The following is a 25,992-nucleotide window of genomic DNA, read 5'->3' on the forward strand; positions in this document are numbered from 1 at the left end:
AATAACGTCTTTTATTCCGGAAAAACAATACTTGCGTCCACACTGTGATTGCATTATTTCAAGAAAAAGTCAAAAAAACGGAGTGCTTTTTTCCAATGGTGGTAAACCACATTGTGTGAGGAATAAGGGTTTTCCCGACAAAGCTTTTTCAGAAAATGGAATGTGTGGATGCGGAAGAGGGAATTATTTTGAAAAAAGAGGCCTCCAGGAAATAATACAGGTGCCCTGATTGCCACTCAATCCACTCTCATCACAACTCTATAGTTCCTGTCTCCCAGCAGTCATAGATACCCGGGACAGGCCTTGTGGCAGGAAGCTGGCCCTGGAAACTGCAACTCACTGTGCGGCTACCACTGCCACACATCTGGGCACTATGTTGCAGCCACAAGCCCCCAGGAGCCCACTTGCCCTCACAGGGAGCATGCCAGGGGCAGGAAAATGTATGTGCCATCCTGGTCTGGAGCTCTCCTGGAGGTATGGGCTGAGTAGGAGATCCTACAGGATTTCCGCTTCAGACGGTACGCCAATATATATGGCTGATAGCCTGGCCACGAGGGGTCACCTCTGAACTCAGGAGGAGGTCTGGAGCAAGGTGAAGGAGCTGCAGCAGAGGTATGCCAGGACCAGAGAGCATAGCTCTCGCTCCGGGGCAGGACCCACTGCTGCCCCTACTACAGTGAACTGCACCGCATCCTGGGGGGTGGTGCAGCCCCTTTCCCAACTCTGGTGATGGACTTGGGGCTGGAGACGCCTGTCGTCACCTGCCTTGGGTCCAAGCCCACAATGAGGAGGAGGAGCTGGAGGAGAAGGAAACCATGAGCACTATCACCACGCTCATGTTGGATTCGGTACCCCAACGACTGGGTGTCTCTCAGGCATCCTCTGAGGCTGGGGAGGGATCATCAGGTGAGTGTTCTTAGTTTTTCACACACACAGGGTGGGGGTGGCAGGCGCTGAGGGGCTGTGGTGTGATAGTCGCTCGGCCTTCTCGGCTTGGCCCTCACTCTGCAGTCTGTGCATGAGGATGCACATGCAGCACCAGTCTGTGCTATTGTGCTATGCAGCTCCAGGAGGCAGCCCTGAAGCATTCCCGGGCTCCTGCTCACAGGCTCTGGGGAGACCAGACACACTGACATCCGGGGGGGACGCCCTCCTATCACCAGCCACTGCTGGAAGGAGGCTAGGTAAAAGGGCACATGCAGGTCTGCACACAGACTTGAGAGTGCCACACAAGACACATGTGAATGCCTGCATGCTCGAGGCACCACCCCTTCCTGGGGTTAGCGCTGCCAGGCGCAGGTGTGTGTGTAGCCCCGATGGAAGGCCAGGCTGCTCAAGGCCCCTCTTCTGGCCATGGGATTCTAGTGTGGCTGGACACTTCCCCTGCCTGCTTTTCCGTGGGATGGGGGTGTGTGGATACGGGAAACATGGTCCCCTGAGCACCTCTGGCCCCTATGAGGCAGGGCCCGCTATCCAAGCAACACATGGCCTTGCTCCCAGGAAATCACTGTCCTGTATCCTGAGGACTGTTGCTTGCAGCTTGCTGATAAGGGCAAGGCCTCAGGGACAGTGTCTCCAGGGATGACTGACTGCCTCTCTTTATTCTCACCAGCTGTGACTGTGGGGCGATCACCACCAGCTGCCTGACCCCGGGGGAGCTGCAGGTGTCAGAGGGTCCAAAAGGACCTCATGAGGGAGCACGTGTCCGTCCTCCTGGACATGCAGCAGACTCTGGCCCAGAAGGTCCGGAATGACACACAATGGCGGGCCCAGATGTGGCCCAAGCTGCTGCAGCAGGGCCGCAACATATTTGCCACTGTCCTGGAGATGATGGCCTACCTGGCTCCTGTCCCTGCTCCTTTCCTGGCCCCCCTTGCCATGCCTGATCCTGCTCCTCCTGCCATGCCTATCCCCTTGTTCTCCCATGATCCTCCCCTCCCCATTCCTGAAGTTGCCGTGGTCCCTGGACCCCAGGTGGAACTACCACCCGAACCAAGCTCCAGTCTCAGGTCCAGCTCTGAGCCTGTCCTCCCCCTCCAAGGTTCCCATCCTCCCCAATCCCCATATCCAGGTTTTTAGCACCTTTACTCCCTGTTACTTTTATCACAAAACCCCCCAAAGACTTCTGTTTTTTAACACAAAACTTGTTTTTATTTACTGTACAGGGAAGAGGGGAGGGGGAGGGGTTGTTGTGGGGAAGGCAGAGAGAGGCAAGGCACAGGCCCCTAGTGGGGAGGCACTGGGGAGAATTACTGGGATCCATCAGAGAAACTCTTCCTCAGAACCTCCTGGATGCACACCCCCACCTGATGGGCCTGGAGGATGGCAGCTGAGCGCAGCTGCTTGAAGGTCCATCCCTCCCGCCCAACCTCTGTCCCTCTCTCCCCCCCAGGAAGGAAGGCCTCCTAATGGCCACTCTCCATAATGTTGTGGAGAACACAACAGGATTACACCACCTGAGGATGTTGTGCTCCCCACATCAAGGCAGGTTAGGAGCCCCTGCTGGTCATCCCCCCACTCCATCAACAGCTGGCCCCACCAGTCGGAACTGGTATCCAGCCTCTACCAGTCTATCTGCCATGGGGTGTGGTTACAGGGGCCTTGTTCCCGCATACAGGTAGAGGTTCTCAAATATGAACTCTGAGTTGAGCTCATGCAGGACCATAAAGGCAGCCTGCAGAAACTGCAGCATGGCAGTGTGGGGCCATCGCGTGCCCAGAGGCTTCTCTGGCTGCATCGTAGGGAATGCTGTGGTGTCCTGAAGCAGGACAACAAGAGCACACACTGCAAATGTTATGCTGTCCTTCAGAGAGGTAGGCAAGCAAGCAGAAGAAGCTGAGAAACAGCTGTCCAGAGGAGTCTGTCATGATTATGAGGGTTAGCCAGCAGCCTGAGGATTAAGGGGTTAACTACACCTACTCAGGTGGAGTGACCAGTAGGAATGTAGGTGGGACTTTCAAACTGGGACAAAGGAATTTGGATTTTTTCCTTTCTCCTTTTGTCTCTCTGAGGGAGTCCTCTGCAGCTACAGAGAGGAACAAGCATATCTCTCTCTCTCTCTCTCTCTCTCTCTCTCTCTCTCTCTCTCTCTCTCTCTCTCTCTCTCTCTCTGTCTCTCTCTCTCTCTCTCTCTCTCTCTCTCTCTCTCTCTCTCTCTCTCTCTCTCCAAGAAACAATTCTTCACTTTCTTTTGGCTATTTTGGCCTGTGCTTCTACTTGTATTCGTCTTTTCTCCGCTTTTATTGCTGCTAGCCTCTCCAGATGTTCTTGTTGGACACGCTGCTCCTTGGCCTCTCTTTGTGCTTGCCTTGCCTTGCCTTGTGTTCTTGTTCCTCACACTCAGTTTTGCTCGCCTCTCCTCTCTATCCGTAGGATAAGCTCAACCTCTTTCTGAGTTAGAGGTCTGCCAACTGCCTTACAGGCAGCTTCCCATAGAGGAGGCAGAGGTGAGGGAGGAGCAGCACTGCTGTACATTGCTCCTGCTCTCTCCTTGGGGTATGAATCTGTCCTAGAGCTGGACATCCTGCCTTAACTACCCTAGCTATCCAGTTGTCCCGAAAACTAGAAAAAAAACCCAAAACTTGTTGGGATGGTCTGTGTCTGGCTTAAGCTTCTGTCTGCCTCTCCCCGAGGCCCCACAGAAACAAAAGAAAGAGAGAAAAAAAGAGAAAAAACTGCAAAGCTTGCAACTCAAAGAAAAACCAGTGTCCTTTTAAAAATCCTGGGTTCTCAAAATAATCCCACCGCTATGCCACCATGTCATGGCTCCTTCCCCACTCTGGCATGATAAATGCAGAAGTGGGGGCCAGCAAGTGAACCCCAAAGCCTTATCTACCAGGCTTTGGTATAAAACTTCCCCCAAAATCTTTAAAACCTAGATCTTGGGAATAAAACTTCCGCTGCCACCACCCAAATGTTGATAAAGAAATCAGGGGAAAGATCATTTGGGAAATCTCATCCCTAAAATAAAAATCAGGGCACACAATTAACCAATGCCAGGTTAATAAAAAGAAAAGAAAGAACTTTTATTATTACAACAATATACCTGTTGCAAGCATAATCACTAGATGGGAAGGTGGTAAAATATACTCATGGGCTACGTCTACACTGGCCCCTTTTCCGGAAGGGGCATGTTAATTTCAGAGGTCGCAATAGGGAAATCCGCGGGGGATTTAAATATCCCCCGCGGCATTTAAATAAAAATGTCCTCCGCTTTTTTCCGGCTTTTAGAAAAGCCGGAAAAGAGCGTCTACACTGGCCCCGATCCTCCGGAAAAAGCGCCCTTTTCCGGAGGATCTTATTCCTACTTCGAAAAGGGCGCTTTTTCCGGAGGATCGGGGCCAGTGTAGACGCTCTTTTCCGGCTTTTCTAAAAGCCGGAAAAAAGCGGCGGACATTTTTATTTAAATGCCGCGGGGGATTTAAATATCCCCCGCGGATTTCCCTATTGCGATCGCTGAAATTAACATGCCCCTTCCGGAAAAGGGGCCAGTGTAGACGTAGCCATGGAGAAACTCCATGGCCTAGAACTTAGTTACAAAGAAAAGCCAAAACATCTTTTAAACAGTGCCAGATCTCAGATCCCATACCCAGCCCCTTAAAACAATAAAGCCTAACGAAACTACCTAAACGTTACCCTACTTGCAGAAAGTGAAGAATTGTTTCTTGGAGAGAGAGAGAGACATGCTTGTCCCTCTCTGTAGCTGCAGAGGACTCCCTCAGAGAGACAAAAGGAGAAAGGAAAAAACCCAAATTCCTTTGTCCCAGTTTGAAAGTCCCACCTACATTCCTACTGGTCACTCCACCTGGGTAGGTGTAGTTAACCCCTTAATCCCCAAGCTGCTGGCTAACCCTCATAATCATGACAGGGTCCATTTAAGCATGGGACTCAATGAGCCTTAGGCAACAGCCCCCGGAAGCAACTGCTGACCTAGTGCCCTGCCTGAACTGCTTCCGGTTGGCCTTAAATGCGAGATAGAGTCCAACGAGTATGGACGCTCTATTTTGAAATAGCACATCACTATTTCATTGAGCTTTTTTTGTGTAGACACGTTATTTCGAAATAAACTTTTCCAGACGTTCTCTTCCAGAATAGCTTATTCTGAAAGAAGCTTGCAGTCGAGACGTAGCCTAAGACTTGATACAACTAAAATTTTACTAGAAGAAGCCATTCCGGTATTTTTTAGATTTTGAATGAAAAGCCTGTTCTGACATATTTTGTCTGTTGTATAATAAATATTGACATTCATAAGCTGCACTTGAATACATATATTTTCAGAAAAGATTTGCAATGCATTGTATAAAAATTCTTTCTTTCTATGTTGGTCAGTTTTTAGTAGAGATTTTTATTCATGTCTATGAATGTGATATCTTTATTTAGACTTTATTTTTTGTTTGACATGAAAATCCATCACTTTGCATATAAGACTTTTAATTTTTCACTTTCTGTAGGATAGTAGCAGCTCTGAATCTCTGGAAGGAAGGAGTTCAGACTATGCCAATAAAAGCTATGATGCGGTTGTATTTGATGTATTGAAAGTAACTCCTGAAGAGTTTGCAGTAAGTAAAATTGTTGTTTGAAATTGTGCTTATAATATTCAGAGCTAGCAGTGTAAAATAGTATCATACTTTTTAAATTTTTTCCTTTAAAATGAAACTCTTTAAACCACAGAGCTTTCAGCACTTTTAGGGTACGTCTAAATTACGTGCCTCTGGCGACAGATGCATGTAGATTAGACTACCCGGCATAGGAAAATGAAGCGGCGATTTAAATAATTGCTGCTTCATTTAAATTTAAATGGCTGCCGCGCTGAGCCGATCAGATGTTTGTCGGCTCAGTGCGGTAGTCTGGACGCTCCGCGGTCAACATCAAAGGCATTTGTTGACCTCCGAGGTATGCCTCATCGGTCAAGGCATACCTGGGAGGTCGACAAATGCCTTTGATGTCGACCGCAGAGTGTCCAGACTACTGCACTGAGCCGATCAGCTGTTTATCGGCTCAGCGTGGCAGCCATTTAAATTTAAATGAAGCGGCGATTATTTAAGTTGCCACTTCATTTTCCTATGCCGGGTAGTCTAATCTACATGCATCTGTCGCCAGAGGCATGTAGTCTAGATGTACCCTTAAAGATAAGCTTATGACCATATATATTTTGAGCTTTATGTCCCAACAAAAAGAATATGGAGCTGATTCAACATTTATTTTTCTGTTGAAACTAATTACAAAGCTGTTTTGATTTTTTCCAAAGTATTAGCTGTTTTTTAAGTGGGTTTTAAAAATACTGCCTAACATCCATAGCCCTTTTAGAAGCTATGTAATGCAGAGACAGCCATACTCAATGTATTTATTTTTTAACCTGAATTTCTAGCATTGTTTTTGTATAACTGTGAAAAACAGTTTTCTTGAAAATTGAGGGAGTCAGTTTTCATTCCCCAATTGCCAGTTTTCAGTATTAGACTCAAAGCAGAACGTCCATGCCAGATAACAGCTCTTTTCTCTCATTATTTCATCATCATCATCATCATCAACATCAACATCAACATCAACAACCATGGGCTCAATGCCCATTGGTGTCCAATGCCTCCCTCACTATTTCCTTCCATCTTTCCCTGTCCAATGCGGAGTGGCTTAGTTTCCGTAGACTAGCTCTGCACCAAGCTACTATATCTTCTACCCATTCTCTATGTGGGATCTGCCTCTTATTCGAACCATCCATTATGCTGAATACCAAGGTCTTGACTTTTCACTCGTCATTCATTCTGCAGATATGCCAAAAAAGCTGTAGCTTCTGCTGTATAACCTTCTGCAGTAGATTCTCTTTCGGCTGTATCTTCCTATATAATTCCTCATTGGTGACCTTCTGCATCCATCCTATTCTCAGGATATTTCTATAACAACTCCTCTCAAATGCCAATATCCTTTTCTTTGAATCTTTCGTTATCACCCATGTCTCACATCCATACAACATGCTGTTGAACACACATGTTTTCAAGATGCTCAGCTTCGTTCCTAAGCTAATCACTTTACTTTTCCAGATCTTATCCATCTCCTTCAAACTCACTCTTGCTTTTGCTATTCTAGGCACTATTTCCTTATTACAGTCTAGCTCATACGTCATGTTGCTCCCCTAATATGTGAACTTCTCTACATTCTCAAGTTCTACTAAATGTGTAATAACATTGTCACTACTACAGAGCAATAAGAGGAGATCCTGGGGTATTGAAGGTGGCTGAAAGCATGTGCTAGTTCACCAGGCATTTGAACAGTACAGTTGGACATTAAATGTGGTGCCAGGTTTAAGTCTTGTAATGCTTAAAAAACACTGTGTCAACAGACCAGTCTTCCACACTATTGTAACCCAAATGTTGTTATAACAATTTTGAATCTGTTACCTTGGAACAAGTCTTGGCTGACTGTGCTTCTTCCTGCACCAACATGCAATTCATTGGATGTTCATTGTTCAGTGTTCATTTAATAATACATTAAAATTAAAAATTCTCATTTGTTAAAGCTACATTAGTTAAGTAATAAAATGACTTAATGCGTCCATTCACCAAACTCAACTGAGCATGGTCCACAGGATTGGCTTCCGTAGTTAATATAATAAAAGTCCAAAACAATTTCACACAAAAATAAACAAGTGATTAATCTAATCAAATGAAGCCTGGTACCAGGCCCACAGGCAGTCCAGGACACTCAGTCAGAACAGTGCAATCTGCATAGTGTTAATGAGCCTGTGGTGTAAAGGAAGAATTTTGGAGGTTAGCTAGACAGAAAACAATCTCATATTAGGATTTTTTAAACTTAATGTTTTATTCTGTGTTTGGAAAGAGATCCTCTATGCTCCAGCAGAATTGCAGAACTTTCTTGTGAGACATCATATGAAAAGCAAACTACATCAGGAGTCTCTGAAACATAGATTTCTTGTTTTCATGCAAATCATAGAACTGGAAGGAATCCCGAGAGGTCATCAAGTCCAGTCCCCTGCATTCATGGCAGGACAAAGCATCATCTAGACCAGAGCTATTCAACTTTGGAAGCCCTGGGGGCCACAATGATACTCTCAGACCATGTTGAGGGCTGCAACTTAAATGTGGTTGCGTATACATGCAAATAGTTTCTTTAACACTGAGGGGCATGAATACAAAGATTAAGGCAAGACTACACAACATGCAGGCCCCATTTAAGTCATTTCTGCTGATATTAATAAAATACAGTATTTACCCAATTTCTACCGTTATGACAGCATTTTTAATGAGTAATGACGGTCCAGAAATTTAACTACTAAAACGCATATCAACAGAAGACCATCATATTGACTCACCATTGTGGAGTGTGCTCCCAGTGGAGGCTATGGTCAAAGGATCCCACCCGCGGGCCATGTGTTGAGTAACCCTGATACAGACCATCCATCCCTGACAAGTATTTGTCTAACCCCCTCTTAAAAATCTCAGTGATGGAGATTTCGCAACCTCCCTGAGCAATTTATTCTAGTGGTTAACCACTAAGACTGGGGATGGACCACATGTCAGCTATACGATTAATCGATAAGTCTAGGCTTATCGGTTAATCTTGTTGACTACATGCATTTCGCTCCTCCCTGCCGCCTCTGGGAGGTAAGTGCATGCCCAGCAGCACGAGGTGGGGGTCGAGACAGGGGAGGCTGCCATGAAGCAGCCTCTCTCTGTTGTGGGCCCGAGCTCCCTGTAGACAGAGGCTGCAGCTCCTGTCTGTTGGGGGTCTGAGGTCCCCGTGGACAGGGGAGGCAGAACAGTTTCTTTCTGCAGCGAGCTCGGCTCCCTGGAGACCGGCTGCTGCCACCTCGCACTGCTGTCTCCGTAGCAGAGGCAGCAGTACAGGGAAAGAGGCAGCCAGTCTGCAGGGGGAGCTGGTTTTTAAACTGGTTCCCCTTGAGAACCAGCTCCTGCCTGGCACTTCAGGCTGCTTTCTCCAATCCAGAGGCAGCAGTGCATGGTGGAAGGGGGCTCCCCAGGAGTGGGCCGGAGTGCATTGGTGGCCGGTCCCACCCCTGGGGATTAGAGAATAGTCGTGTAACCCGTAGGAATTAATGCAGTTACTTACCTATTCCGTTACCCGATATCTAACATCTAGGACAGTTAGGAAGCTTTTACTAATGTCCAACCTGCATCTTAAGACCATTTTTTCTTGTCCTATCATCAGGAGTTAAGGAGAATAATTTCTTTTCCCTCCTTCTTGTAACAACCTTTAGGTACTTCAAAACTATTATCATGTTCCCTCTCAGTCTTCTGTTTTCCAGACTGAGCAAACCCAATTCTTCAATCTTTCCTCATAGGACATGTTTTCTAGAGCTTTAATCATTCTTGCTGCACTTCCCTGGACCTTCTCTGGACAAACTGGAGAAATGGTCTGAGGTAAATAGAATGAAGTTGAATAAGAACAAATGCAAAGTACTCCACTTAGAAGGAACAATCAATTTCACACATTCAGAATGGGAAGTGATTGTCTAGGAAGGATTGTACTGCAGAAAGGAATCTAGGGGTTGTAGTGGACCACAAGCTAAATATGGGTCAACAGTGTAACGCTGTTGAAGAAAAATAATTCTTCTTTGATGAGTCCCCGTGGGTGCTCCACTGAAGGTGCTGGGCTTGCCCCGGTACTGCCGAAACAGAGTGTTTTTGCTGTAGCAGTACCTGGCCGGACCGCGCAGGCACAGTGGCATCTCGCGGCGTTCACGCCATTTTGAGTGCATGCACGGTCTGGCTCCTGCCAGTTCCTCTTGACCGCCTCAGGCTGCAGAGGGAGCGTACTGCGTCTCTCCAATTCCTCCTTTTTGTGTGAGATCCCCCAAGAATTACTATATAAAGTTAATTAATCCCCTTTGTTTCTCGCTCTTGTCACAATCCTCATTCCCTAGTTTAAAAAATTTTTTCCTTACCTCACAGTTCTTCCCTTCTCCTGTGTACCCGTTTCTTTTACATCACGGCCCCTTGTTGATTGCATATACTTCTTGTAGAATTAGTTAGTTCACCTCGTTATACTTAGATACCTTTTAAAAAAAAAAAAATTTTTTCTTGTGAACTGTTACCTCAGGCGTTTTCCATGCTGTCTTCGCCTGGATTTAAAAAATGTGACTCATACTGCGAGACAATGCCAGCATTTGATGGGCATTCCTCCTGCATCCGCTGTTTGGGAGAAACCCATGTCCCCCAAAAATGCCCTCACTGCTCCCAACTCACAGCAAGGGCCAGGAGAGACAGGGAGATGAGACTGTGGATGTTGCTATTCGATAAAGCCCTCCAGCCGCCGCACTCGGAGGAAACCGCAGGGGACCAGCCCCAGAAGTGGAGGGCTTCTTCCCCCACTGCTGCTCCTCCCAAGAAATTGCAGGCACGTCTCCAACGAAGTCACTGCCTAACATCCCGCACCCAGGATCAGCACAGGGGATAAGCTGGGCACCTCAGGCATTGAAAAACTGCAGTCAAAAACACCGACCGCGTCAAAGCCAAAGAAGCCGGCACAAGCAGCACCATCAGCGGCGCCAAGAGTCGCTTCGGCACCGCCTCCTTCTAAGCCTCTGGCATTGACAAACACCTCCGTGCCGAGAGCGTCATCGACACCGGCATTGTCGGCACCGTCACGGACACCGCCGGCATCAGTACCACCAACACTGATGGGTGTTTCTAATCCAGACTGCTGTGTGGCACCGCTGCCATCGGCACTGTTGGCACCGACTACCTTTCCTGAGCGCACGGATGGATGGGCACCGAGTACGCCTCAGCGCCAATGTCACTTGCTGTCTATGACTTTTTCACTGGCACCGTCCCCATCTCCACTGGCACCGCAGACCCCCAGACCATCTCTGGTGTACCGGCACCAGTCACCATACTCTGCACCAAAGACTATCATCTCCCTTCTTAGCATCCTACAGGGACAAACGTCATCATCACTACCGGCACTCTTCCACCTCTCCATCCTCCTTCAGACATTCATACACCCGTCTCCAATTTCCACGTTCTCCTCACACTCATCACCGGCAGTATACCCACAGACGCTCACCACTAGACAACCTTTATCAGCGTGACGACCGATATCTTGATTCTCACAGTAGATACTCGAACTGTTACAGATACAGGTCACACAGCAGATCATGTTGTGACTGCCTCTCTTCTAGACATTCACCTACTCTGGCCCCCGCCACACCAACAGGCCAACCAGCGTCGCTACCCCAGTTACCATTGGAGCCAGACAACACTCACCTTGCCACTGAAGATCAACAACCTGAGGTATCTCCGAATGACCATTCTTCCTCACTGGATGATGCTGTGATTCTTGGGGACAACTCCCTACCCGATGACCTCTGACAATTCCAGGAGCTTTTTAAAAGGGTGGCGGTTAGTCAAGAAATCAAGATGGATGAACTCAAATACAAGCAGCACCGTCTTTTCAAAAATTTACACCCTCAACATAAAGGAAGTTTGGCCATCCCACTGAACGAGGATATTCTGGAGGTTGCCGAGGAGAACTGGCAAACCCCAGCTTCCACACCACTGATGAGCAAAAAGACTGAAAAGAAGTACTTTGTGCCTCCGAAGGGCATGGAATTCCTTTTTACTCATCCCCCAGCCCAACTCCTTAGTAGTCGATGCTGCCCACCAAAGATCAAAAACACCGCAGTACAGGCATGTCTCTACGGATCAAGACTCGAAGAGACTTGACATACTGGGTAGGAAATTATACACATCTGCAACACTCATATTGAGAATCGCCAACTACTCAGCGCATCTCTTGAATCATGTATTGAACACTTTTTCACAATTTACGCCGCTGATGGACCATTTGCCTGAGTCAAAAAGGCCAATACTAAAATCGGTGGTACAGGAGGGCTATACCTCCACAAGAACAGCCCTCCAAATGGCAATTGATATTGCAGATACAGCAGGCCATTCCACAGCCACCACGGTAGTTATGTGCCGAGCGTCCTACCTGCAGGCAGTGGTGGTCCCAAGGGACCTCCAAAGTAAAGTTGCGGACCTACCCTTTGATAGAGACAGACTGTTCTCTGAAAAGACTGACACTTTACTACATTCATCTAAGGATTCACACACTACCCTTCGGACTTTGGGCATGTACACACCACTGTATAGAAGTTGACGATACACGCCCTTTCAACGTCGTTATGACTGCCCATACATACAGCAAAAGTTGCAACAGCACCACCAGCATCAAGAAAGAAACTTTGAGCAGCAACATCCACACCAAAGACCTCAAAAGCGCTGAAACTTGAACAACTGCATGCAAAATTCTTCAAACAACAAACAGCAGGTTTGATGCTCTGGTCGAGGGTACGCAAACAGTCATTCTCAACAGCAGCAACCATCACACCCTCACCTTCCATCACCGTCTGAGTCATTTTTACCACCAATGGGCTTCAATCACGACAGACAGATGGGTGCTAGAAATTATTCACTCAGACTACTCCATCCCATTCCTGACCATCCTTCCTTCCCCATCCCTCTTCAGGGACCCATCTCATGAAGCCCTGCTACACGCCGAAGTCGCACATCTGCTATCTTTAGGGGTGATAGAATCAGTCTCGGACAATTTCAAGGGCAGAGGGTTCAACTCCCATTATTTCCTCACTCAGAAAAAGTTACTGATCCTAGATCTGCGACGTCTGAACAAATTTCTACGGAAACGATTCAAAATGCTAACACCTGCTGCTATAATCCCTGCTTTAGAACACAATGATTGGTGATGCTCAATGACTTCTTTGTTTCGGTCTTCACCGAGAAGTCTGGAGGTGTGCCTAACGTAGTGAATACAAGCAGAGAGAGGGTAAGTTTAGAAGATAGGATACACAAAGAACAAGTTAAAAATCACTTAGGAAAGTTAGATGTCAGCAAGTCACCAGGTCCTGATGAAATGCATCCCAGGATACTCAAGGAGCTGATAGAGGAGGTATCTGAGCCTTTAGCTATGATCTTTGAAAAATCATGGCAGACAGGGGAGATTCCAGAAGACTGGAAAAGGGCAAATATTGTGCCCATCTATAAAAAGGGGAATAAGAACAACCCAGGAAACTATAGACCGGTCAGTTTAACGTCTGTCCCAGGGAAGATAATGGAGCAGGTAATTAAGGAAATCATATGCAAACACTTGGAAGGTAATAAAGTGATAGGGAATAGCCAGCATGGGTTTGTGAAGAACAAGTCATGCCAAACTAATCTGATAGCTTTCTTTGATAAGATAACGAGCCTTGTGGATAAGGGAGAAGCGGTGGATGTCATATACCTAGACTTTAGTAAGGCATTTGATACGGTCTCGCATGATATTCTTATTGATAAACTAGGCAAATATAACTTAGATAGGGCCACGATAAGGTGGGTGCATAATTGGCTGGATAACCGTAGTCAGAGAGTGGTTGTTAACGGTTCTAAATCCTGCTGGAAAGGGATAACAAGTGGAGTTCCTCAAGGGTCTGTTTTGGGACCCATACTGTTCAATATCTTCATCAATGATGTAGATATTGGGATAGAGAGTACGCTTATTAAGTTTGCAGATGATACCAAACTGGGTGGGGTTGCAACTTCTTTGGAGGATAGGGACATAATTCAGAATGACCTTAGCAAGTTAGAGAAATGGTCGGAGGTAAACAGGATGAGGTTTAATAAAGAGAAATGCAAAGTGCTCCACTTAGGAAGGAACAATCCGTTCCATACATACAAGATGGGAAGCGACTGTCTAGGAAGGAGCATGGCGGAAAGGGATCTAGGGGTCATAGTGGACCACAAGTTGAATATGAGTCAACAGTGTGATGCTGTTGCAAAAAAAGCAAATATGATTCTAGGTTGTATCAACAGGTGTGTTGTAAGCAAAACTCGTGAAGTCATTCTGCCGCTCTACTCTGCACTAGTTAGGCCTCAGCTGGAGTACTGTGTCCAGTTCTGGGCGCCACATTTCAAGAAAGATGTGGAGAAATTGGAAAGGGTACAGAGAAGAGCGACAAGAATGATTAAAGGTTTAGAGAACATGACCTATGAAGCCAGGCTTCATGAACTGGGCTTGTTTAGTTTGGAAAAAAGAAGATTAAGGGGGGACATGATAGCGGCTTTCAAATATCTAAAAGGGTGTCACAAGGAGGAAGGAGAAAATTTGTTCCTCTTGGTTTCTGAGGACAGGACAAGGAGTAATGGGCTTAAAGTGCAGCAGGGGAGGTTTAGATTGGACATTAGGAAAAAATTCCTAACTGTCAGGGTGGTCAAATATTGGAATAAATTGCCAAGGGAGGTGGTGGAATCTCCCTCTCTGGAGATATTTAAGAACAGGTTAGATAGACATCTGTCAGGGATGGTGTAGACGGAGCTTGATCCTGCCTTGAGGGCGGGGGGCTGGACTCGATGACCTCTCGAGGTCCCTTCCAGTCCTATGATTCTATGATTCTATGATTCTATGTTTGCTGCCCTTGATCTCCAAGACGCGTATTTCCATGTTGCAATCCACCTGGCACACAGAAGATTCCTGCGATTCACAGTTGGTGAACATCATTATCAGTACAAAGCCCTGCCATTCGGACTCTCATCTGCCCCCAAAGTATTCTCAGAAATCCTGGCAGTGGTCGCAACATATCTTTGCCTCCAAGGAGTAATCATATTCCCATACTTGGACGATTACTTGATCAAAGGCCGGACTCGTACAGAGGCAATCAGAATGGTTGATGTAGTCAGATGTACCTTCCATACCTTGGGGCTTCTTATTAACGACCAAAAGTCCATTTTTCTTCCAGCTCAGGACTTGAAATTCATCAGTGCCTGACTGGACGCAGTTTCAGCAAGGGTTTGCTTACCCCTCCAAAGGTTCTATGCCATCCAAGAACTTATAGGAATCGTCTGAGAGAGTCCAACTGTTCAAATAATCACCTGCCTAAGGCTTATGGTCCACATGGCTGCCACCACATACGTGGTGCGCTACGCCAGATTACATTTCTGCAGCCTTCAATATTGGCTAGCACAAGTATACGACCATACCAGATGCAATCTGCACAGGCCAGTAACCCCTCCACAATCCGTCCTCAGATCTCTCACATGGTGGATCCCCAAAAATCTCCTCTCCGGTGAGCCTTTTCACCAACAGCAACCTTCACACCACATCACTACCGACGCCTCCCTCCTAGGATGGGGTGCACACATGGGTGCTATGTCCGCACTAGGCCAGTGGTCGCCATCAGAAACACGCCTCCATATAAATCCCTTCGAGCAATATACAATGCCTGTGAACATTTTCACAAACATATCCGCGGCACTACAGTGAGAATTCTCACTGACAATATTGCCACTATGTACTACGTAAACAGCCAAGGGGGAGCTCGATCCCGCTCCCTTTGCACGGAGGCAATCTAGTTCTGGAATTGGTGCATTCGCCATGAAATAACACCTGTGGCATCCTGCTTACCTGGAACTACAAATTCCACGGCGGATTTTCTCGGCAGACACTTCGCCCATGATCATGAGCGGGAACTGCACGACGGAGTCCTTCATCTTCTGTTTCATCGATGGGGCACTCCCATAATAGATCTTTTTGCCACTCAGCACAACAGGAAGTGTGGGAAGTACTGCTCCAGGTCAGATCTCGGCCCAGGCTCTCTAGGCGATGCATTCCTCATCAGCTGGAGCGGACCTCTCCTATATGCCTTCCCACCAACCTCCCTAATCCCCAGTATTCTACAGAAGGTGAAATCAGACAGGGCCAAGATTATTCTCATAGCCCTAGTATGGGCATGTCAACATTGGTTTCCCTTCCTCTGACGCATGTCACCAAGGGTGCCATTCCCGCTTCCAACCCTTCTCACCCAGAACAAAGGATCACTACAACACCCCCAGATTCACACACTGAACCTGACCGCATGGCTCCTACTTGGCTGAATCCTTTGGAAGCCTTCTGCTCCTCACAAGTCAAAGATATTCTCATTCATAGTAGATAACAAACAACCAGAAACACTTACTTACCTTTCAAAGTGGCGTCAGTTCATCTCCTGGTGCACAGCACACGATAAACATCCAGAATCGACCCCTCTCCATGTCATCCTCGATTACTTACTCCACCTAAAACAAACAGGGTTAGTACTGGCATCCCTTAAGGTCTGAAGGTGGAGATAGCTGCTAGATGGACAACCTATTGAGGACGTCTCCCTATTCGTACATCCAACCACGAAGACCTTCATTAAACATTTTATGAACCTAAGCCCTCCTCAAAAGCCCTTCCCCCTCCCCTCCCCGGAGCCTAGACATCGTGCTTGAAGCTTTAATTACTCTGCCATTTGAACCACTGGCTATGGTTCCGCTCCAAATATTGACCATGAAGGTGGTCTCCCTCCTCACAATTAATTCGGCATGCAGAGTGGGCAAATTATTGGCTCTCATGGCAACACCTCCGTATACGATATTCAATAAAGACAGTGTAGTATTACGACTTCACCCAGCGTTCATCCCTAAACTATCATCGAGCTTCCATGTGAACAAACCAATCGTTCTCCCTTCCTTTCATCCAAAACCACACGCTTCCCCACGAGAAGTGGCCTTGTATATGCTCGACGTTAGGAGAGCCCTAGTATTCTACATAGATTGGACTAAACCTTTCAGGAAAACAGACAGGTTGATCATGTCCCTGGTCAACAGATCAAAGGGGTTACCATTATCTTCTCAGCGAATTTCCAAACTCATCACCACCTGTATAACTGAGGCCTACTCTTCAAGATGTATTCCACTCCTGATACAGCCTCGAGCCCATTCTACAAGGGCGATGGCAACTTCAACGGCTTTCCTCAGGAGTGTCCCCTTGAAGGACATATGCAGAGCTGCAACCTGGTCCTCTCATGACACTTTCATTAAATACTACACTATATGCAAGGAGAGGCTCTCAGATATTGTGGTGGCATCAGCGGTGCTCTCTTCAGCAGACAAATAGGGACTCTGTTCTTTTCCCTCCTTCCTGTTGATGGAGTACTGCTGCTCAGTCACTTTCAGTGGAGCACCCACGGGTACTCCTCGAAGAAGAAAACGAAGTTACTCACCTTGGTGCAGTAACTGTCATTCTTCAAGATGGTCCCCATGGGTGCTCCACTACCCGCCCTCCTCCCCGCTTTGGAGTCCGTTTTTTTTTTTTTGGTCTTATTATATCTTCCAGATTCCAAGGCGGCTTCGAGGAACTGGTGGGAGCCGGTCCGTGCATGCACTCAAAATGGTGCGAACGCCGTGAGACGCCACCACGCATGCACGATCCGGCCGGGTACTGCTACAGCAAAAAAGTCTCCATTTCTGCGGCGCTGGGGCAAACCCAGCACCTTCAGTGGAGCACCCATGGGGGCGATCTCGAAGAACAACAATTACTGCACCAAGGTGAGTAACTTCGCTTTCTGGGATGCATTAGCAGGAGCGTTGTGAGCAAGACACGAGAAGTCATTCTTCCATTCTACTCTGTGCCAGTTAGGCCTCAAGGGGAGTATCGTATCCAGTTCTGGGCACCACATTTCAAGAAAGTTGTGGAGAAATTGGAGAAGGTCCAAAGAAGAACAACAGGAATGATTAAAGGTCTATAGAACATTATCTATGAAGGAAGACTGAAAGAATTGGGCTTGTTTAGTTTGGAAAGGAGAAGACTGAGAGGGGACATGATAGTGGTTTCCAGGTATCTGAAAGGGTGTCACAAGATGGAGGGAGAAAAATTGTTCTCCTTGGCCTCTGAGCTTAGGATAAGAAACAATAGGCTTAAACTGCAGAAGGGAAGCAAGGGTTATACATTAGGCAAAACTTCCTGTCGGTGGTTAAGCACTGGAATAAGTTGCCTAGGGAGGTTGTAGAATCTCCATCTCTGGAGATATTTAAGAACAGGTTAGATAGACATCCGTCAGGGATGGTCTAAATGATACTCGGTCCTGCTGTGAGGGCAGGGGACTGGACTTGATGACCTCTTGAGGTCCCTTCTAGTTCTAGTGTACTATGATTCTCCAGTTTCTGCATATTTTTCCTGAAGTATGGTGTCCAGAACTGGATACAGTACTTTTGAGGCTTAATCCCTGCACAGTAGAGTGGAAGAGTTATTTCTCAACTCTTGCTTAAAGCACTTCTGCTAAAACGTGTCAGAATACTGTTTTTTTGCAACAGTATTACATTCTTAACTCATATTTAGCCTGTGATCCACTATGACCCCTAGTTCTCTTTCTGCAGTACTCCTTCCTAGACAATCACTTGCAACCCCTTCTAGGTTGGTATCCCATTGTAAGAAAAAATATGGAAGTACTACATAGCATTGATGCCTTTTTTACTGCATTGTATTTCAGGCTCTTGAAATAAGTTGTTCACTCTCCCTGTTGCTTGGAACATTAGAAGGGTGACAGAATAAATTTCTACTATACTTGTAAAATACTTTTTAAACATGTTACTAAGGTCTTGGCCCTATCCTCTCTGGCTGGCCAAACATACTGCAAGCAGCACATTGGAGTGTTTGTTATACTTCCTTTTTGCCAGTATAGACAGAATCATAAGTATATATTTGATGATTTTGGCCCTTTCTCAAAGTTTTTAAACGGGGGAGAGTCATGTAAGTTTCAGTGGTTTCATGCCTCTTTCTTTAAGTGTGAACTTCGCACTCCCATCCAGCTTATTAAATTGCCAAAATCTTCATGAAGAACTATATTTTTGGAAGGGGCAGAATATTATTTCCAGATCAAATAACAGGAGAGAGATCTCCAGCTCATGAAAGCATGTGCCCAAATAAATTTTTTAGTATTTAAGATGCGATAGGACTCCTCATTATTTTTATCATTGAATCTGCTTGTAATGGAATGCAGATAAATTGCTGGCTTGGCTTTTATAAAATACTTCCAAGCACTTGAAGAGAAATGCATCTTTATTGTCTGGAATTTAGATACATGAAAGTTAATGCACTGGTGATGATTCTTTATTTTTCATTAGCTCTACTATTTGGTCTGCATCAGCAAAAGTGAGATGATTGAGTTGATTTCCATATTATAATTGTAATACAGTCAAATCAAAGCAAGGCCACTGTTAATTTATAGATCAGTTTTTCTTTGTGCACATAGTATCCATTTTTCTAGGTTTGAGGCAGGAACTTGTATGTGAAGGTCCTCAGTTAATATTGCACCTTTTAAAAATAAGAACAAATAAATAGAACGGGAATCTACTTGATGATAACAGTTTTTACCTCAGATGGTTGCTCATTTCTACAAACTTTTTTCCCCTTCAGTTTCTCCACCTAATGGGATGTTGCCTTGAACAAAATCAGTAAATTTGAATAAAAAATTCAGCAACTCAAGTAAAATTTGTGTTTGCAGTGCTTATAGTGCAGCCTAGAATCCTAGGACTGGAAGAGACCTCAGGAGGTCATTGAGTCCAGCCCCCTACCCAAAGCAGGACCAATCCCAACTAAATCATCCTAGCCAGGGCTTTGTCAATCCAGGATTTAAAAACCTCTTGGGACGAAGATTCCACCACCTTCCTAGATAACCCATTCTAGTACTTCATCACCCTCCTAGTGAAATAGTTTTTTTCTAATATCCAATCTAGACCTCCCCTACTGTAACTTAAGACCATTGCTTCTTGTTCTGTCATCTGTCACTACTGAGAACAGCCTCTTTCCATCCTCTTTGGAACCTCCCTTAAGGAAGTTGAAGGCTGCTATCAAATCCCTCCTCACTCTTCTCTTCTGCAGACCAAATAAGTCCAAATCCCTTAGCCTCTCCTCGTATGTCATGTGCCCTAGCCCTCTAGTCATTTTGGTCCCTACACTGGACCTTCTCTTATGTGTCCACATCCTTTCTGAAGTAGAAGGCCCAGAACCAGACACAGTACTCCACATGCGACCTCAGCAGAGCCAAATAAAGGGGAATAATCACTTCTCTAGATCTGATGCAAATGCTCCTCCTAATGCACCCTAATATGCCATTAGCCTTCTTGGCTGCAAGGACACACTGTTGACTCATATCCTGCTTCTCATCCTCTGTAATCCCCAGGTCCTTTTCTGCTGAACTGCTACTGAGCCAGTCAGTCCCCAGCCTGTAATAATGCTTGGGATTCTTCCATCCCAAGTACAGGACTCTGCACTTGTCCTTGTTGAACCTCATCAGATTTATTTTGGCCCAATCTTCTAACTGTGGACCCTATCCCTGCCCTCTAATGTATCTGCCTCTCCCCCTAGCTTAGTGTCCTCTGCAAACATGCTGAGGGTGCAATACATGCCCTCATCCAGGTTATCAGTAAAGATGTCAAACAAAACCGGCCCCAGAACTAATCCTTGGGACACTCCACTTGAAAACTACAGCCAACCAGACTTTGAGACGTTGATCTACCTGTTGGGCCTGACAATCTAGCGAGTTTTCTAACCACCTTAGAGTCCATTTATCCAATCCATACTTCCTTAACTTGCTGGTAAGAATATTGTAGGAAACCATATCAAAAGCTTTGCTAAAGTCAAGGTGAATCCATGTTGGCTGTTCCTGAAGCCTAAAGAAAATTATCTACATAACACTAGGATTTGTTTTTAGATACTGGGAATGAGAACTATTATAACTGAAAAAAATAAAACTCGGAAATCCTTCTTAGCCAAGTCTCATTAAATGCCCTCTTTAATACCCTACTGATATTTTATTACTAATTATCCTGATCCCCTGTATTAGTGATAACTATGTATGCAATTTGGTTTTTGTCCCCAGGGAACCTAGTTAATTTTATTTTAAGTCATTGACTTAAATCATGTAATGTTCCATTCACTGAGAATCTCGAATAGATTGAATGAGTATTATTTCAACTGAAGAATTTTTCTCAGGAAGTCTTGTAAAGTCAAATTTATATTCATCTAATGGGCTTAGTCTAATTAATGGTGATACTGACGGGATTTGGTCCATGGCCCAGTAAGTAGTCAGTGGAGACTGGAATTAGTATATTTATTCCCATGGAAATTGGGCATAACCAGCCCAACCAACATTACTTTCTAAAGTTGAATGTTGAATGGTTTAAAAAGAAAAAGGTTGAGAGGAAATGTCACACTGGCAAATTTGTCCCAATGTTATCTGGCTTTTGTACTGAAATCCCATAGAGAGAAAACTCGTAGTTTTGCCCTTCTCTTGCTGAGTTTTACTTTCATAGCTGCACATTTGTTTCTTGAAGACGGGAGTATGCTTTTCTTTGTAGCGGAATGTGTCAGGAAAGAGACAGTTGTTTATGCTGTATATTCTACTGTACTTGTAAATCATTCAGTTGTGCTCCTGTGGAAACCAGATTTTGAAGCCCCTGTTTTGCATCTTAATGGAAGCCTGTTCCAAATTTGTCCACAGGCTTTCTTCATCACACTGTAGCTGAGTAATGCTGTCATGCCATTCAAATATGCACATGCCAGAACAGTCATCTTTAAGGCTACTCATTTCCCCCCAAATTTAAGTACTAACAAGGCTGGTAGTCCAGGGCCAAACTACTTACTTTAATATTAGACTTGGATAATGATCATTAAAATATACAAATGAACCATTTCCAGGCAAAACTTTCTACTACAAAGGGCGACAGTGCAGCAACATGTTGCTATTCAGGTGCCTGCCTCTGTTGTTGGTGGCCCAGCACAAGCAGAGAACTGAAGAAAATCCTGATTGGAGATGAATCTCCTTGGGAAAATGTTGGCACACAAGCCAAGGCGCCTGAAAAGCCACATGGAGTAGAAGCAGCTGTACATATGTAATCTTTTTATTTTTGTACTAAATGATGTTTAATGCTGTTTTTGTTGCAGAGCCAGATTACATTAATGGATATGCCAGTATTTAAAGCTATACAGCCAGAGGTATGTTTTCTTAAATTTACTATTAATATTTGTTTGGGGTATTTGAGGGAAAAAGTGACCAGCAAGGTAATACTCTTCGTTATAGGTATAAATGATTAATGTGGTACCATAAATATGTATAAACACTATGCAATAGACAGACTTTTCAACTATGAACATATGAGCAAAATGGGCTAGAATGACTAGAAGGCATTTGCATCTATACACTTGTACTTACATTTTTATTTAGCTCGCAGGTGAAGATCTTCATGCTGATATCCAAAGTAACCATATGAGAAGTCCAGCTGGCACCTTTTTCTTGGAGACATCTTGGGCTAGAAATGAAGCAGTAGGATGTAGAACTACCATAGGAAATGTTCTTATTTATAAAAACAGTGCTTGCTTTTCTCCTCTAAGTAGATACTTCCTTTCTTTTTCTTTTAACCTTTCTTCAAGAAAATGGAGACCATTACTATTGAAAATTAACAAAAAAGTAAAAATTGTTCTGTTTTAAGAATCATTAAGTCAGTGTTTGACTTACATTCTTTGTGTTTCAATAGCATAGCGTGCCTTGAAGTATATTGTTTGAAATGCTATAGATTTTGCAGCTTGCAAAACTTTAAACAGAGCCAGATTTTCAGAAGTACTCAGTTTTTATTGAGAATATGAAAATCAGGTACTGAATTATTTGTTTTATTTTGCTGTTTTAAAGAAGCTGTACAGCATTAGTCCCAATTGCCAAGATGAACAATCTTAGACTATTATAAACTTAATGCTTAGATTGTTATATAGAATGAGATACAGAGCACTTCATCTGAACCCTGGCCCCCAGAGCTGCCATGAGCAGCCTCTTCAGCTCATGCAGCCACAGTGGCCCGGCAACCAGTGGTTCGCGGGCTGGCACTGTTCTGCAGCCCAGCGGTTGGGAACCGCTGGACCAAGGAGCTCTCTGAGCTGTTGATGTTTAACGAATCTTGGGATAATGATGCAATTACAGAGAACTGGAAAAATGTTAATATATCAGTATATAAAAAGGGTAAAACATCATGACCCATGTAACAATATAGACCAGTTAGCTTGACCTTGGTCCTAGTTAAAATCAAGGAAAGGCTGTTACAGAATGCAAGCACTAAAGAATAAAAGGATGGGAGATCATTAGTACTAATCAGCACAATTTAATGGAAAATAGGTCTTGCCAGACAAAATTAATATTTTTAGGTAAATTTGATTGGAAAAAGGTACCTTTATTGACACACAATACTTAAACTTCAGTAGGGCATTTGACTTCATATTGTATGAAATTTTGATTACAAAATTAGCATGATACAACATCAAATGAAGGGAATCCTTTTCCAGTGAGGTCTTTTCCAGTTGTTGATCCAATGATACTCAACATCTTTACCAATGACTAGTAAGAAAACATCAAATAATCGCTAGTAAAGTTTGCCAAAAATGCAGTAATTAGTAGAATACTTCTGAACTATTTTAGGCATTTAAAGAATAAACAAAATGTTTTCAGTGTTAAGCAGGAACACAAGTTTTTGAAATAAGACTTTCTATGAAATTTGCCAGCCATAAATGTTCTCCTTAGCATTTGAGGAATGAATACTTTAGAATCTTTAAATTACTTTTAATAAGAATTTTGTGTGTGTTTCAATGTGAGGCTTTTCTTGCTAAGAAAGGTCAGTAAGAACCTTGCTTCAACACCAGTTTATGGATTCTTATGATGCATCCTCAGTCTCACTCTTTTTGATTCTGAATGGAGGCTAGTCATGTTAGCAGGACCATTGTTTTCCACTTTCTGGGAAAAAAAATCCATTTCCTTTTTACCTCTTTGGGCCAAGGTAGTCCATGCCTTTAAGGCCATTGGGGCCTAGGGTTGAGCCTACTCTTGCCATGTGTCTGTAGTCCCTTAAGATTTTGTGATTCTTGGATGTCCATAGAGAAATAAGAAAATAAGAGAGATTGCAAGAAAGGAAGCAGTCCTGGGAATAAGAAGTGTTTGTGAAGACAACCTGTAACTCTCTCTTTCAGGGTCTGGGACCAGGAACCTTGTAGTGTGGCCAGGGCAACTTTCCTCTCTCTCCTAGGTGATAGTGATGATGAACATTGGGATGGGAACCAGCATATATACTGCTTCCTTTTTCACAGCAGGGAGATACCTAAATTATAACTCTTATTATATGGATGAGAGGTTGGCAGGGCTGCCTGTCTTAGAAGAGAGTTCTTAGCCCTCTGAATGACAACCTCAGCTCTAGGAGTGGTCGCCTACTGTAACTGATGCTATGAAATGTTTTAGTTAGTGTGAATCCCAAAACTTATCCTCTATCGCCACTTGGAGTGCTTAGAACCTTGCAGGTTTTTATGGACACAAGTCAGACATCAAGAATGGCAACATTCAAAACCCAGTAGAAGAGCACTTCATCCTCCCTGGACACTCAGTAACATACTTGAGTTGTCATACTTAAGAAAAAAAAAGTTAAACAGACTGTATTCTTAAACTACAAAGTGTCAAGTTTGCATATGAATTCCAGCCATCAGACTATGTCTGAAGAGAGACTGGAAATGTCTTGCTCATTACAGAAAGTAATTTTTCTTCTTTAGGCATTCACACCTTCTCGTCTACTGTTGAGAGTGGTCCACATCCACCCTGATTAAAATAAGCTTGTTAGCCCTAGTCCTGTTCATAGCAATGTAACACTCCCATCTTTGCATCTGTGTATATTTCATTGCCAAACTGTATTTCCACTTCATACATATGATGAAGTGGGCTCCAATCCTCAAAAACATGTATCCAAATAAATTAGTTAGTCTTTAAGGGTATGTCTACACTACGGTGTTATTTCGAAATATCTTATTTCGAAATAGTTAATTCAAAGTAGCTTATTTTGAAATAACTCATCTACACATAAAATGCATTTTGAAATAGCATTTTGCTATTTTGAAATAGCGTGTCCACACTGATTGGACGCTGAATAGCATTTAAGGCCAGCTGCAACTGGTTTCAGCAGGGCATCAGATCAGTAGTTGCTTTGTGTGGCTGCTGTCTGAGGCTATCTGAGGCTTGTGCTTAAAGGGACCCCCCTGGACAGCTGGTTCTCAGCTTTCCCTGCTTGCTTGCCTACCTTGCTGAGGGACAGCAAAGCATTTTTCTCTCTTCCTACTTGGTTGCCCTCACTCGGGACACCACTGCACTCGACACCATGGAGCCAGAGCCGCCTCTGGGCACTCTGGTGTTTCTTTTGGATCTTTTGCTGCAAGCCTGGCAGCAAGTGCTGGAGAGTGCCTGGCACCATCTGTGGCAGCCCAACCCCTAGGTCCTCTTCTGGACCCCTCTTGGGTGGCCGTGGAGGAGCAGCGGCCGGACGCCAGCGTGCCCTGCCGCGTCTGGACACCAGCAGCGACTGGTGGAACCAAATTGGCCTGGAGCACTGGGGAGACCAACAGTGGACTCAGAACTTCAGGATGAGGAAGGACACCTTCCTTGAGCTCTGTGAGTGGCTCGCCCCTGTGCTGCGGTGATGGGACATGCACATGAGGCCTGCCATTCCCCTCCAGAAGTGTGTGGCCGTCGCCCTATGGAAGCTACTGATCCGTCGGCAACCAATTTGGCGTGGGGAAATTCACCGTCGGAGCAGTGCTCATGCAGGTATGGCAGTCTCCGGCCATTGTGCCAAGGGAGGGGTGGAGAGGGGGGCAAGGAGTGGATGGGCTGCCCCAGGGAAATGGATGGGTGGGGGTTCGAGTCCGCTCCATGAGAGAGTTTGTTCTGTCCCAGCCGCACTTCGGACTGCCCGCGGGGGCCAGGATTGCGGGGGGGGGGGGGAGGGCATTTCCTGGGGAGTGGGGGCATGGGCCAGTGGTGGGGAAGGAACACTCTCGGCAGCCCTGGCACCCCAGTGACTCTCAGTTTTGTGTGTCCCTCTGCAGGTGGTCAAGGCCATCAACAGAGTGCTGCTCCGCAGAGACATCCACCACACAGATTTGGACGCAGTCATTGAGGGGTTTGGCACCCTGGGCTTCCCCAACTATGGGGGGGGGGGCAATCGACGGGATGCACATCCCCATCCGTGCTCCAGAACACCAGGCCTCCCTCTACATTAACCGGAAGGGGTACTTCTCTGTCATCCTGCAGGCCGTGTCTGACAACCAGGGCCACTTTCTGGACATCAACGTGGGCTGGTCCGGCAAAGC

General features: G+C 45.3%; 1 protein-coding gene across 13 annotated transcripts in view; it reads left to right on the plus strand.

Moving 5' to 3' along the window:
• RALGPS1 (Ral GEF with PH domain and SH3 binding motif 1) overlaps positions 1–25,992 on the plus strand; it is a 428,912-nt gene that overhangs the window by 43,168 nt on the left and 359,752 nt on the right. For 9 of the 13 annotated variants that reach the window (XR_012897221.1, XM_075905760.1, XM_075905758.1 and 6 more), the window contains 2 exons: positions 5,451–5,558; positions 21,769–21,819. The exons of 1 other annotated variant lie outside the window; for it this stretch is intronic. Coding sequence is in view for 11 of the 12 variants with exons in the window: in XM_075905760.1 (XP_075761875.1) it covers positions 5,451–5,558; positions 21,769–21,819 (159 nt within the window). In the remaining variant the exon portion in view is untranslated. The remainder of the gene's footprint in view (positions 1–5,450; positions 5,559–21,768; positions 21,820–25,992) is intronic. 3 more of the 13 variants (XM_075905764.1, XM_075905761.1, XM_075905762.1) reach the window with 1 other exon arrangement.

This window comes from Pelodiscus sinensis, chromosome 22 (assembly GCF_049634645.1).
Source record: "Pelodiscus sinensis isolate JC-2024 chromosome 22, ASM4963464v1, whole genome shotgun sequence".
NCBI classification, from domain to species: domain Eukaryota; kingdom Metazoa; phylum Chordata; order Testudines; family Trionychidae; genus Pelodiscus; species Pelodiscus sinensis.